Raw genomic sequence first — 15631 nt, 5'->3', positions numbered from 1 at the left:
CTAATTTTTAAAGATACAAGCTAATATTTCAAATAATGAGATTATACAGATTTTAAAGGCCTAATGAAGTTTGGAAAAAAATATTTTTGAATCATTTTATTTTAGAATTTTTTTATTCATGGTTCCTACAATCTAACATACAACAAATAGCAAACAGCCTGCTAATAAGTGAATGGCAATGAAAGAGGATTTTAAAATTACTTAAATGTTTACTTTTGGAAATGAATTCATAAAATTTCATCATTTTACATCAAGAAAAATATTTTTCCAGATTAACGAGTTTGTTTTTGTTTATACCCCAATACCATTCCCTAACAGCAGACAATTGCAAAGAAATTGAGGTCAGTCACTCAGTTGTGTCTGACTCTGTGACTCCATAGACGCCAGCACGCCAGGCTCCCCTGTCCATCACCAACTCCAAAGCTTGCTCAAACTCACGTTCATCGAGTCAGTGATGCCATCCAACCATCTCATTCTATGTCCTCCCATTCTCCTGCCTTCAATCTTTCCAAGTATCAGGGACTTTTCCAGTGAGTCAGCTCTTCTCATCAGGTGGCCAAGGTGTTGGAGCTTTAGCTTCAGCATCAGTCCTTCCAATGAATATTAGGACTTATTTCCTTTAGGATTGACTGGTTTGATCTCCTTGCAGTCCAAAGGACTCTCAAGAGTCTTCTCCAACACCACAGTTCAAACGCATCAATTCTTCAGTGCTCAGTTTTCTTTATGGTCCAACTCTCACATCCATCCATGATTACTGGAAAAACCATAGCTTTGGCTATATGGACCTCTGTCAGCAACGTAATGTCTCTGTTTTTTAATATGCTGTCTAGGTTTGTCATAGCTTTTTTTCCAAGGGTGAAGCAAAGTTACAGTTCCTCAATTATCCTCCTGGTTCATTCTCCACCTTTTTTTCTTCCTTATCATTCCCTTGAAAAACACAAAGAAAATAAAATACAAAAAAAAAAAAAAGAAAAGAAAAAGCAAAGAGATTACATTTCCTCAACTATCCACCTGGTTCATTCTCCACATTCTCTTCTTTCTTATCATTCCCTTGAAAAAGAAAAGAAAAAAAACCTTCACACGATATGTAGCATTCATGAACCACCTATACAGAGGAAAAGACCCCAGCCACTGTGTTTCCTCTTTCAATCTCAAATTCTTCTCTCTAAAAATAAGACAATTTAGGTTAATACTTGCTGGTCCTCACACTATCATTGTATTCGTAACCTGCAACCTTGCTAATCTCCACTCTACCACTGTATTTTCAACCTAGAACCTGGATTAATGGATCCATACTACAGATGTGGATCTACCATGGATAGGAAAAATGAGGAGGGGGAAAATAAATTATAGCATTCTCTTCAAAATTTTGAAGCTATAGTTGGGAAAATAACATCATATTTTTAAAAATTAAAAAAAAATAAATCAGACTTCTTCTTTGCAGTACACTGCAATGGCTATCAAATAATGTAATATGACCTTTAAACAAACAAACAAAAAATGCAGAGGCACACTTTTTTCCTTATTTGAAAGCAATATGATTTAATGGGAGAAACACAGGAAAATAAATTATGAGCACACATTCCTTTAGTCTGAAATCTGAGAATTAACTATGTGATCTTGATATAATCTTTATCTCATGAATACTTCATTTGTGAGATAAAAATTATTCCACAGACCAAATGAGATGTTTGTTGTTGTTGAGTTTCTAGTTGTATCTGACTCTGCAACCTCACTGACTGCACCACACGGAGCTTTAAAGTGCAATAAATAATTATGCATGAGAATACTTTATAAAATAGGACATCTTGCCTCCATCTCTACCTTTCTCCCTTTCTTCTTTCCTTCCCTACTTCCTTCCTTCTTTCCCTCTTCTGTAATGTAATGATAAAAGTTGAGAATGCTTTTTAGAACTCTGACAACAGGCTTCACTTTCTGAATAGCTTCAGGGTTTTTTTTCCTTGCAAAAGGAGATCATTGCTTCTTATTAATCTTACTAGAATTATTTAGGTAACTTTGGATACATCAAGTAAAGCAATTTGAAATCCAAGTAACAGTGTTAAGAGAAATCAGAAATAAATGCTGTGATTATGCCTTGGATGTACTCATCTGATTACAGCGAATATTCCTCACCATAATTGTCTTAAGAAAAAAAAAGATGAGCTTATTTCTGAAATACTTTTGACAAAGCAAACAGGAATCTTATGAATCTCTTTAAATGCATCCTAACAATACAATACATAATTAAAGGACCAAATAACAGATCTATTAATAGGGGAAAACAGTTTCAAGAAGAAAGAATAACATAAAATCTGAGCCCTGAAGTCAAAATATATGCTTAAGAAATGAACACCTGTGTTTAGTGTTTTTATTTTTCACATATTCCAGAACTATTTAACTTAATGAGTAAGAATGGGCTAAGTAATGTTAGTTCATGGTTTTTAAAAGTTTATTCTTATGTTATAGTAGCCATGAATCTTTAGTGTAAAATATCCACATTTTATTGTTTTAATATATATGAATCCCCACTATGCACATTGTAAAAATCCAGGTCTTCTTAGCAATCTAAACAAATAGGCATATAATTCATGCAGTATTGATTTTAGTACTTCTCAGAAAGCATATCATGTAAGAAGCATCTGATGTGTTTAATAAGTTTATCCTTTGGCCAATCCGTTTGTCTTTGTAAAGGATGGATATATAATAGAAAATGTATGCTTTAATGGATAGATTGCTAGACTTGAATTTGGAAAACTCTAGTTTGATCCTTGGAATTACCGCTTATTGGGCTTCCCTAGTGGCTCAGATGGTAAATAATCTGCCTGCAATGCCGGACACCTGGATTTGATTCCTGAATGAGGAAGATCCCCTGGAGAAGGGAATGGTTACCCACTCCACTATGTTTACCGGGAGTATTCCATGGACAGAGGAGCCTGGTGGGTTATAGTCCACAGGGTCACAAAGAGTCAGACAAGACTGAGTGACTAACACACACACACACTTTACCACGTATTACCTGTGACCCCAGGTCAAGCTCTTCACCTTCCTGAATCAAACTTTCACAATAATGGGAATTGAAATGATATATCAGATGCTTTGAATAGAAATCAGAAAATATCTTGTGAGACAGTATCTGGCTTATAGTAGGTGCACAATTTAATTAGCACTTGATGATTTAGCCTAAGAAGACCTACACTCAGAACCTAGATTCTAATTACATGATTTTCCAGAATCTATATATAAAGTTTGGCAGATATTTATCTCATGTGAAAGTATTAATTTGCCAGGGCTGCTATAACGAAATACTCCAGCCTGCATGGCCTAAACACAAATTTATTTTCTCACAGTTCTGGAAGCTGACAATTTAAGATGAAGGTGTTGACAGGTTCAGTCTCTCCTGAGGCCTCACTTCTTGGCTTGCTGATTGCCACTTTCTTGCTGTGTCCCCATGTCTTTTGTTTTGTTTTTTTCACTCTCTGCACATAGACTTCTAATGTCTTTCCCTCTTCTTATAAGGACATTAGTCATATTGGAGTAGAGCCCACCCATATGACCTCATTTAACCTTTGTTGCCTCTTTAAAGTTTCTATTTTCAAATGTAGTCACACTCTGAGGTGTGCTGGGGGTTAGAACTTAAACTTACAAATCTTACAGGGACACCACATAACAGATCTTAATTTTATCTGTAAAACCAAATTTGTCTCCTTGGTTACCCTCGCTCTTTTCTACACGAAGGCTCAAGAAACTTTTATAGCTGTGGAGGCCAGAGGAATGGTTCTAATAGTGAACCAGTATTTTGAAGAGGTTAAAGTACAAAGAAAACCGTAAGCTTCCTCCTTTGGTTCTTGATACCAGGTGGTAGTTCAGAGATCTCCTGCATTGTGACCAGTGAAAATAAAGAGCACAGCTGACATTCAGTGGGTTCAAAAGGGTGAGTTGACAATTTAACAACATCTGTAAATGGATTAGAGTCTAGCTGCAGAATTCAGCCAGTATTCCCTCGATGGACACTGTGAAGGAGGGTATTTTCTAAATGACAATAGCAACAGCATCCTCCTCCTGAAATAGAAAAGGGGTTTTGATGGAAAGTAGGAGTAGATGTCAATAAGTACAGAAGTTAAGTGGTACGAATCAGATCAGAGTCCTGTTTCTTTACTGTCTCTGGCTTTGATTTTCTTTGAATGATTCTTTCCTGAATATCTGAATACCATGTAGCCATCCTGGTCCCGTATGCTGTCTGTCCAAGGCAATGGGAATATAATACTATTGGACCGTTTTTAGGTTCTAGACTATGACCCCTGAGCGAGTGATTCCCAAGGAGCTTTGCCTTTTGTAAGGTTTGTTCGGTAAGATTGTTGTGTCCTGCCCACAGATTTGTAGTGCCATTTATTTCAAAGTGGGTAATTTTGCAACAGAGAGCTTTATATATTATACAAGGAGAAGTGTACTAACATGATTCACAGTGAGGAATGTGAGATCATATTTCTTGGTCAAAGACATTTTATCTCTAAGACACTGCCAATAAGACAAATTCATATGTTTAAATCCCTGGGGGCTAGACTCCACTCCTTACTGCTACTGTTACATAGCAAAACAATACAAAACAAAATTAAACAAAATAGACCAATTTTAATATGTATTTTACAGAAGTATAGAAGGATAACATATTTTGTTGAGTCTTCTTTTAATTTCAGAAAAAAGATGGCTTAATACTTATACTCACATTCTAATGGACATATATAAGATGCCATAGCAAAATTTATGGCATAAGTTTTCCAGCCAGTGGGTGGAAACCATAGAGCAAAATAACATTCATTTAATACATTTATACCTCTATGCCCTATGTTTTTCTTTCATTCATTCATTCATTGATAGATATACTAATTTATTCAATAACTCAACAATAGAAATATCAATAGTTACCAGGCACTATATCGAGGACTAGAGATACAAAATGAAGCTATGAGGTTACTGTCTTAAAGCAGGTCAAAACGTACTGCTACCAAAATTTTCCATCAGATCATTTTTAATTATTGAGGATGAAAAAATAATACTAATGAAATTTCACCTTGGAGACTTGGGGCATTATAATGCTTCAGATGATGTGAAGCTGTGACATAGCTTGAAGGAAGTTGGCTGACTCTGTACAGAAAAAGGAAAATGTCTCAGAGTTACAAAGGGTCACTTCTCAATTCTACTCTAACATCTATCTCAGCTACCTCAGGCAAGTTGATATTTTAGCACCCATGGAAACTTGGCTAAGAACTGTGTTGGCTTAGCACTTAGTGGTTCTTTCAGTTGAACGCAAGGAAGTGGGAAGCTTGTGATTTGGAGGCTGTGGACATTTTGAATAAACATAATCTGTAAATTTATGTAATATGTAACTTGTCTCCTGAAAATAAAATATTGGTTGAAGTGCTTATTAGAGTAGAAGTATTTCCAATTTAAACAGAGTATTAATAGCTTCATTGAAGTTGTCTTCATTTAATCCTGTGTGATTTATTGCAATTGTCATATATATCTTTTTGAGTGTAAACACTGTGATATAGTTTTTTTTTTTAATGTTTTATTTTGTATTGGGGTATAGGCAATTAACACTATTGTAATAGCTTCAGGTGAACAGTGAAGGGACTCAGTCAGAAGTAATTTTTAAAAGACGAAATTAACATTTCACAGTGTACTATTTAAATTAGTACACAATTTAAATTAGTACTTTGAATGAAGAATGAATCAATTCAGTAACTTAGAGTTTCAATATATAGATTCTAAGTATTTTGATTTTCCTTATATTCCATATCTAATAGAAATTTAATGTGAAATTAAAATATTTATAATATATATTAGAATCAATTGTAAAAACTACCTCACACGTCTTTATTACTTTTAGAAAATGTTTTCTCTTTGGAGAGGGTATTCTCAACCAATAGTTTGAAAGCAAGTTTCATATATGACAACATATTTAAAAGTACAATAAATGTCTCCATAAACATTTTGAAAATCATAGAATAAGACTACTTGCTTTTTTAAATTAAGAAATAATGAATGTTTGAGTATAATATTGTTCACTTCTTGCATTTTATGGATGGTGAAACCAATGCTGGAAAAATTATGAGTTGTCACATAGCTATTAGTGTTAGAGTTGGTAACAAAATCCAGTACTGTGTCCCAGTCTCATGCATTTTCACTTGTCTTAGTTATGAATTGGTTTATTGGCAAATAACAGAAGCACCCTCAGAGAAAGGGAGGAAATCTCATCCAGTCCAAGTGAAAGGCACACAGCTGGACATGAGGTCTGTGTGTGCCATTTTCTCTCTTGCCTGTTTTCATCTCTATTTTCATCAACTTCCTCCTCCTTTTTAGCTGTCAGTTTCCTTGGCAAGGTTCATGATTTCTACATTCTAAAAATAACTAGTTTGTACATGTCTTACAATTAGTTCTGAATAGAGAAGCTATTTGCTTATATGGTTATTTGTATTAATTAGAAAATGGTGCCCCTCCAAGGTGACATAGCCTTGTGGGTCAATGCACCACATTAGCCAGAGGCTGTGACCTGCTTCTCGGTTACCATACAATACTCAGGCCTAACACCCTCTGCCTGACTCATTTTTGCTTTCTCCTTTCTAAGTTCCAGTTGGCCCTATTTATGTCAAATGTTGTCTTAGTTTACAAGAACTAAGGACCCCAAGCTTATCAGATATATACTTGAGAAAGAGAAGCAAAAGACAGTTGAAGTTTAATGTCAAGAATCTTGGCTTGACACTCGCCCTATCTCGTCAGGTATCAGACCCCCAGTATAATCATCAGTCTAGGTCTCAAGCTATGAGAGGGACTATGCAGAGCTAATGACTTTCACCTGTGCACCAAGGGACAGTCTGCCATCAAACAGCACAGTGACAGCTGGTTTCATCTTTTTGTCATTGGCATTCTTTGAATGTGTTGTTAAAAATATAATCTCACCAAAATGGGAGATATTTTGAGCATTTTAGGCAACCTCCATGTTAACAGGTTCAAAATGTAATGCTAACAATGCAAAGGAACATTTTTAAAATTTGATATAATGTAAACAGTTTCTTCGGTTGTCAGTGTTATTGGAAATCCAGCAATAGACCCTCTCTAAAATTGTCATTGAATTAAATTAATTATTTAAGAGCTCTATGATGGCCAGTGAGGGGCAGAGTCAGAAACCAGATTTGACAAAATCGAAGAGGTGTCCACTTCAGGTCCAACTATTGTATGCAGAGGACAGGAAGAGGAGGTTGGTTCATATATAAAACTGTCTCTTCAAGGGTGTAGGGAGGTAATCAACTCTAACCAAAGATAGGTTTCCAATAAACCACTTTGCTTCATAATTGGCCATGAGGTATAGAAGTATATCATGATATATATTCTTTATAAAAGGGATCTCAACATACTACCTAATATAATCAGAAAAGAAAAACATGTAACTCTTCCATGTGATTTTTGACTAAAATAAACTTAAGCACTGTTTCATAAAGATTAAATTATTATCATCAGCATCTTTTTAGAAGAGATTTTTGAACATATTTGATATTCCACTAAAGCAGATTGAAAAAAAAAAAAAATACTGTGGATCATCATTCCCTTTCTTTGTCCAAAACAGTGATCTCTCATAGAATCACTTTCCACTGATGCTGAGTCTATCCTCACATTCTTTTCCTGCTGTTCATTCCTTGCCAGTTAATTAGAGTTAGAGTCAAAGTGAAATGCTATTAAAATGCTGCACTCATTATGTTAGCATATTTGGAAAATTCAGCAGTGGCCACTTTTCCAGGACTGGAAAAGGTCAGTTTCCATCCCAATCCCAAAGAGGGGCAGTGCCAAATAATGTTCAGACTACCATAAAATTGCACTCATTTCACATACTAGTAAGGTTATTTTCAAAATCCTTCAAGCTAGGCTTCAGCAGTACATACATTGAGAACTTCCACATATACAAGCTGGGTTTAGAAAAGGCAGAGGAACTAGAGATTGAATTGCCAACATCCATTGGATAATAGGAAAAAGCAAGGGAATTCCAGAAAAACATGTGCTTCTGCTTCATTGACTAAATACTAAATGCTAAAGCCTTTGTGTGGATTCGCTGGTGGCTCAGACAGTAAAGTGTCTGCCTACAATGTGGGAGACCCAGGTTTGATCCCTGGGTTGGGAAGATCCCCTGAAGAAGGAAATGGCAACCCACTCCAGTGCTCTTGCCTGAAAAATCCCATGGACGGAGGAGTGTAGTAGGCTACAATCCATGGGGTCGTAAAGAGTCGGACACGACTGAGCGACTTCACTTTCCCTTTTTTCACTTTGTGTGGATTACCACAAATGGTAGAAAATTCTTCAAGAGATGGGAATACCAGACCACCTTATCTGTCTCCCAAGAAACCTGTATACAAATCAAGAAACAAGTTAGAACTGGATATGGAACACCTGACTGGTTCAAAACTGTGAAAGGAGCATGACAAGGCTGTACATTGTCACCTTGCTTGTTGTCACCTAACTTATATGCAGAGTACATCCGGCAGAATTCTGGGCTGAATGAATCACAACCTGGAATCAAGATTTCCAGAAGAACTATCAAAACCTCAGATATGCAGATGATACCACTCTAATGAAACTAAGGAGCCTCCTGATGAAAGTGAAAGAGGAGACTGAAAAAGCTGGCTTAAAACTCAGCGTTTAAAAAACTAAGATCATGGCATCTGGACTAATCACTTCATGGCAAATAGATGGGGAAACAATGGAAACAGAGGCAGACTTTATTTTCTTGGGCTCCAAAATCACTGCAGACAGTGACTGCAAGCATGAAATTAAAAGACACTTGCTCCTTTGAAGGAAACCTATACAAACCTGGACTATGTATTAAAAAGCAGAGACATTACTCTGCCAACAAAGGTCTGTTATGTCAAAGCTATGGTTTTATCCAGTAGTCATGTACAGATGTGAGAGGTGCAACGTAAAGAAGGCTGAGTGCCGAAGAATTGATGCTCTCAAATTTTGGTGTTGGAGAAGACTCTTGAGCGTCATTTGGACAGCAAGAAGATCCAACCAGTCAATCCTAAAGGAAATCAGTCCTGAATATTCACTGGAAGGACTGATGATGAAGCTGAAGCTCCAGTCCTTTGGCCATCTGATGCAAATAGCTGACTCATTAGAAAAGACCCTGATGCTGGGAAAGATTGAAGGCAGGAGGAGAAGGGGGTGACACAGAATGAGATGGTTGATGGGATCATAGACTCAATGGACATGAATTGGAGCAAACTCTGAGAGATAGTGGAGGACAGGGATGCCTGGCATGCTGTAGTCCATGGGGTCACGAAGATTTGGACACAACTCAGTGACTCAACAGCAATAACTCAAAGTGAAAACTATCCATCATTCCACTGGTAAACTCAGCTTCCTAAGAGCAAAGACATTGTCCTCATTACCTCCATAATCCAATGATACCAATTACCTGTATGACAATGACACTTATTAAGTAGTTATAAATGGATAAATGGCCTAGGAATTGTGAAAATAGTTTTTCACAAGCAGGTAATTTTTCAGGAGGAAAGATAACATTAAACAAAATCACAAACAAATATCCATTTAACTTCATTAATGATGAAAAATTTTTGGAGAACTAAATTTTGGCCGTATTGACAAATATCTTTGGAAAAGTAAGAATATTCAGTGTTGGTGATAATGATAGGCAACAAATGCTCACATATACTATTGGTAAGAAAATAACTTTTAATAGCTTTTCTGGAAGGAAACTAGTTTATTTTAAAAATCATAAAAACAGGAGTACCTTGACCTCGAGAATCTACATGTGAAAATATATTTCATTAAAACAGGTATTTATGCAATGATACAGCTATAAGGAAGTTTGTAATATCATTTTTAAAATAATGTGATCAATAATCAGGAGTTGGTTACTAATATTTGATGGAGTTTATATATATTACTTATATCACTCATATATAGTATATATCTATTAAAGTGATACATAAGTGTACTTATCAACATGGACACATGTTTAGTATATACTAAGTGAAAAAGACATATTGCAGATTAATGTTTTTATAGGTATTTTGTAAATATATGTGTGAATGTGCATAAGCCCTAATAAAGGTATCTAGAAACATCAGCATGTTAATATTTGCTGCCACTTGACATGTAAGATAATGGAATTGCTTTTTGACTTTTTGTTTTGTTTTGTTTTGTTGATGTGCATCTCTTTCTCACTAATGGTCACTATTTGCTTTAAATAATAATAAATAATAAGTAAGTAATTTCTAGTATTTTTAAAAATTGCTTTCTAGAAACATTCATTTTGTTTTTTCTTCATATTTTCTCCTGTAGTAAGCAGAACATTCAAAATCGTTTCATTGACTATTCTTTTAGAGAATAGTAATTTCAGCATCTAAACATTAGCAGCCTTCCCTAAGGACTTCAATCTGAGCATTTGAAGAGTCAATGTTAAATCTGGCCCTCTTATTCACATATATTTTTTCTTTTGTTCTCTCTCTCATTCTTCCTCTCTCCCTGAATCCTTTACCCATTTTCAGTAAAACATTGGTGGGAAAAAACAGAAGTGTGATCATATTAGTTTCTTATAGGAAGTATACACGTGAGTCAACTATACTTAGCTTTGGTTCTCAGTGTTAGGTTTTTATCCTTATTATAAAAATTCATTCGTGTTCATTATTTGTTTAAAAATTGAAAAATACAGAATGTTTTTAAAGGAGTCGGAAAGATGCAATCAATGTAGCATACTTACATCAAGCATCATTTATTTTTCTACATGTTATTTCCTATATGTAGTTAAAATTCTACTATATTCATATGTTTTACTTTTCTAATTGAAGTACATCCCAAATATTTTCTCAGAGCTCTCTTTGCTTTATGTGGTTGTTATGCCACATCAGCATGTGTGTCATTTGTTCTTTTATTTAATGTCTTAAATGCCTACTATGTGCCTGCTATATACAAAGTGTATAGACAGTCATACAAAAGACAAGCATGATTCCTACCCTCCTGGTGTAGTCCAGTTTGAGACCCAATTGATGCCTTGCTTGCATGCATATTCAGTCATGTCTGATTCTTTGCAACCCCATGGACTGTAACCTACCGGTCCCTTCTGTCCATGGGGTTTTCCAAGCAAGAATACTGGAGTGCGTTGCCATTTCCCTTCTCCAGGGGATATTCCTGACCCAGGGGTAGAACCCACATCTCCTATGTCTCCTGCATTGCCTGCTGCTGCTGCTGATAATTTGCTTCAGTCGTGTCCAACTCTGTGCGACCCCACAGACAGAAGCCCACCAGGCTCCCCTGTCCCCAGGATTCTCCAGGCAAGAACACTGGAGTGGGTTGCCATTTCCTTCTCCAATGCATGAAAGTGAAAAGTGAAAGTGAAGTCGCTCAGTCATGTCCGACTCTTCGCGACCCCATGGACTGCAATTTTTATTTATTTATTTTACTACTGAGCCACCTGGGAAGCCTTGCTTAGTCCACTGTAAAACTCAATAAACAAAAGAAGCAGTAAATGGGAAGTGAAACATAGGTGTTAATTAGAGTCACACAATAAGCAGCAACTGTCTACACTCAGTATGACTTAGTCATAGTTTCCATTATTCCCTCAGTTCAGTTCAGTCGTACAGTCGTGTCCGACTCTTTGCGACCCCATGAATCGCAGCACGCCAGGCCTCACTGTCCATCACCAACTCCCGGAGTTCACTCAGACTCACGTCCATCGTGTCAGTGATGCCCTCCAGCCATCTCATCCTCTGTCATCCCCTTCTCCTCCTGCCCCCAATCCCTCCCAGCATCAGAGTCTTTTCCAATGAGTCAACTCTTCAAATGAGGTGGCCAAAGTACTGGAGTTTCAGCTTTAGCATCATTCCTTCCAAAGAAATCCCAGGGTTGATCTCCTTCCGAATGGACTGGTTGGATCTCCTTGCAGTCCAAGGGACTCTCAAGAGTCTTCTCCAACACCACAGTTCAAAAGCATCAATTCTTCGGCACTCAGCTTTCTTCACAGTCCAACTCTCACATCCATACATGACCACAGGAAAAACCATAGCCTTGGCTAGACAGACCTTTGTTGACAAAGTAATGTCTCTGGTTTTGAATATGCTATTTAGGTTGGTCATAACTTTCCTTCCAAGGAGTAAGTGTCTTTTAATTTCATGGCTGCAATCACCATCTGCAGTGATTTTGGAGCCCAAAAATATAAAGTCTGACACTGTTTCCACTGTTTCCCCATCTATTTCCCATGAAGTGATGGGAACCGCATGCCATGATCCTCCTTTTCTGAATGTTGAGCTTTAAGCTAACTTTTTCACTCTCCACTTTCACTTTCATCAAGAGGCTTTTGAGTTCCTCTTCACTTTCTGCCATAAGGGTGGTGTCATCTGCATATCTGAGGTTATTGATATTTCTCCTGGCAATCTTGATTCCAGCTTGTGCTTCTTCCAGTCCAGCGTTTCTCATGATGTACTCTGCATATAAGTTAAATAAGCAGGATGACAATATACACCCTTGACATACTCCATTTCCTATTTGGAATCAGTCTGTTGTTTCATGTCCAGTTCTAACTGTTGCTTCCTGACCTGCATACAGATTTCTCAAGAGGCAGGTCAGGTGGTCTGGTATTCCCATCTCTGTCAAATTTTCCACAGTTTGTTGTAATCCACACAGTCAAAGGCTTTGGCAGTCAATAAAGCAGAAATAGATGTTTTTCTGGAACTCTTTTGCGTTTTCCATGATCCAGCAGATGTTGGCAATTTGATCTCTGGTTCCTCTTCCTTTTCTAAAACCAGCTTGAACATCTGGAAGTTCACAGTTCACGTATTGCTGAAGCCTGGCTTGGAGACTTTTGAGCATTACTTTACTACTGTGTGAAATGATTGCAATTGTGTGATAGTTTGAGCATTCTTTGGCATTGCCTTTCTTTGGCATTGGAATGAAAACTGACCTTTTCCAGTCCTGTGGCCACTTCTGAGTTTTCCAAATTTGCTGGCATATTGAGTGCAGCACTTTCACAGCATCATCTTTCAGGATTTGAAATAGCTTCACTGGAATTCCATCATCTCCACTAGCTTTGTTCGTAGTGATGCTTTCTAAGGCCCACTTGACTTCATATTCCAGGATGTCTGGCTCTAGGTCAGTGATCACACCATCATGATTATCTGGGTTGTGAAGATCTTTTTGTACAGTTCTTCTGTGTATTCTTGCCACCTTTTCTTAATATCTTCTGCTTCATTAGGTCCATACCATTTCTGTCCTTTATCGAGCCCATCTTTGCATGAAATGTTCCCTTGGTATCTCTAATTTTCTTGAAGAGATCTCTAGTCTTTCCCATTCTGTTGTTTTCCTCTATTTCTTAGCATTGATCACTGAAGAAGGCTTTCTTATCTCTTCTTGCTATTCTTTTCAATTCTGCATTCAGATGCTTATATCTTTCCTTTTCTCATTTTCTTTTCGCTTCTCTTCTTTTCACAGCTATTTGTAAGGCCTCTCCAGACAGCCATTTTGCTTTTTTGCGTTTCTTTTCCATGGGGATAGTCTCTATCCCTGTCTCCTATACAATGTCACGAACCTCATTCCATAGTTCATCAGGCACTCTATCTATCAGATCTAGGCCCTTAAATCTATTTCTCACTTCCACTGTATAATCATAAGGGATTTAGGTCATACCTGAATGGTCTAGTGGTTTTCCCTACTTTCTTCAATTTCAGTCTGAATTTGGCAATAAGGAGTTCATGATCTGAGCCACAGTCAGCTCCTGGTCTTGTTTTTGTTGACTGTATAGAGCTTCTCCATCTTTGGCTGCAAAGAACATAATCAATATAATCTCAGTGTTGACCATCTGGTGATGTCCATGTGTAGAGTCTTCTCTTGTATTGTTGGAAGAGGGTGTTTGCTATGACCAGTGCATTTTCTTGGCAAAACTCTATTAGTCTTTGCCCTGCTTCATTCCGTATTCCAAGGCCAAATTTCCCTGTTACTCCAGGTGTTTCTTGACTTCTTACTTTTGCATTCCAGTCCCCTATAATGAAAAGGACATCTTTTTTGGGAGTTAGTTCTAAAAGGTCTTGTAGGTCTTCATATAACTGTTCAAATTCAGCTTATTCAGCGTTACTGGTTGGGGCATAGACTTGGATTACTGTGATATTGAATGGTTTGCCTTGGAAACGAACAGAGATCATTCTGTCATTTTTGAGATTGCATCCAAGTACTGCATTACAGACTCTTTTGTTGACCATGATGGCTACTCCATTTCTTCTGAGGGATTCCTGCCTGTAGTAGTAGATATAATGGTCATCTGAGTTAAATTCACCCATTCCAGTCCATTTGAGTTCATTGATTGCTAGAATATCGACATTCACTCTTGCCATCTCTTGTTTGACCACTTCCAATTTGCCTTGATTCATGGACCTGACATTCCAGGTTCCTATGCAATATTGCTCTTTACAGCATCGGACCTTGCTTCTATCACCAGTCATTATTCCCTAGTCCCCCCTAATTACTTTTCCTCTTTAGTGGGAAATAAACATGTCTTGCAAATCATGATCATTACTGTATAAATCATAGTAGTCATGCAAAGATTAATAAGTTCTTTGCCCTAAAAATATAGTTTAACAAGTTAAAACAAGAGAACCTGGAATGACAAGTTCATCTGCCTATTACTTTTCTATTAGTAAAGAAGAACAGAGAGGAACCTTTGAGTGAAATATGTTCATATGAGGTAATCGGGCTATTTTCAAAGTATTTAATGATAGAGACAGAACAGGACCTGACCATTCAGAAGAAGGCACCTCATTTGGTTCTGTATATGCCTATTAGTTGCTCTGTCTTAGACATCTGGCTGGAACATCCAGGGCAGAGACCAGAATGACTAGTACAGTGGGAGCTCTCAGGAGGATCAGGGAAGTGGCTGTTTGCCAGTGTGAAAGTATTTCAACATTTTAGCAACTCGTGTGACAGGCTCAGTCCTAGAGGAAATATATCAAGGTCCTGTAGGTGTCTTCTGCTCTCAGGAAGGACACGATAGCAGTCAGAACAGTTCTCCTTTTGCAATGGAACTTTGTCCGTGGTAGATCTTTTGTTGCTCTCACAGAAGTGAAAACTTCTAGATGTATGTGGACAACTGAAAAGTGAAGAAATTCTAAATACAGTCACTGGAATAAAATATAAACATTATAGGAATGCAGCTTGAATATTGTTGAATAGAGGAAAAAGGAAGAAGCCAGTAGGATAACTCTGTCTGAGATTTGATAATGAGGATATCTGAAATGTGCCTATTTTACAAGAAAATAAAAGTAGTAAAGAGAGTCATCTAATTGTAGTGACTTTATAAAGTGGCAGTATATGAACTAATAATGCATATGAAAATATTTTTAAAAATTTGTTCTCTTCTTTTAGCTTTCCTTATTGGAAAAAACTGGATTTGGAGGTGTTCTTCTATATATTGATCCTTGTGATTTACCAAAGACTGCAAATCTTAGCTATAATACCTTCATGGTATCACTGAATCCAGGAGGAGACCCTTCTACACCCGGTTATCCAAGTATTGGTAAGTTTACTATTAATCCTTATTATTCTTGTAAGCATTATAAGGTTGCAATTTATAAGTACATGT

General features: G+C 37.0%; 1 protein-coding gene across 5 annotated transcripts in view; it reads left to right on the top strand.

The window, feature by feature from the left end:
• NAALADL2 (N-acetylated alpha-linked acidic dipeptidase like 2) overlaps positions 1-15631 on the top strand; it is a 1369359-nt gene that overhangs the window by 746679 nt on the left and 607049 nt on the right. For all 5 annotated transcript variants that reach the window (XM_070802872.1, XM_070802828.1, XM_070802665.1 and 2 more), the window contains one exon: positions 15415-15565. In XM_070802872.1, coding sequence (XP_070658973.1) covers positions 15415-15565 — 151 coding nt within the window. The remainder of the gene's footprint in view (positions 1-15414; positions 15566-15631) is intronic.

The sequence above is a fragment of the Bos indicus genome, chromosome 1 (genome assembly GCF_029378745.1).
Source record: "Bos indicus isolate NIAB-ARS_2022 breed Sahiwal x Tharparkar chromosome 1, NIAB-ARS_B.indTharparkar_mat_pri_1.0, whole genome shotgun sequence".
Classification (NCBI taxonomy): domain Eukaryota; kingdom Metazoa; phylum Chordata; class Mammalia; order Artiodactyla; family Bovidae; genus Bos; species Bos indicus.
This window is presented reverse-complemented; position numbering and strand designations above follow the sequence as displayed.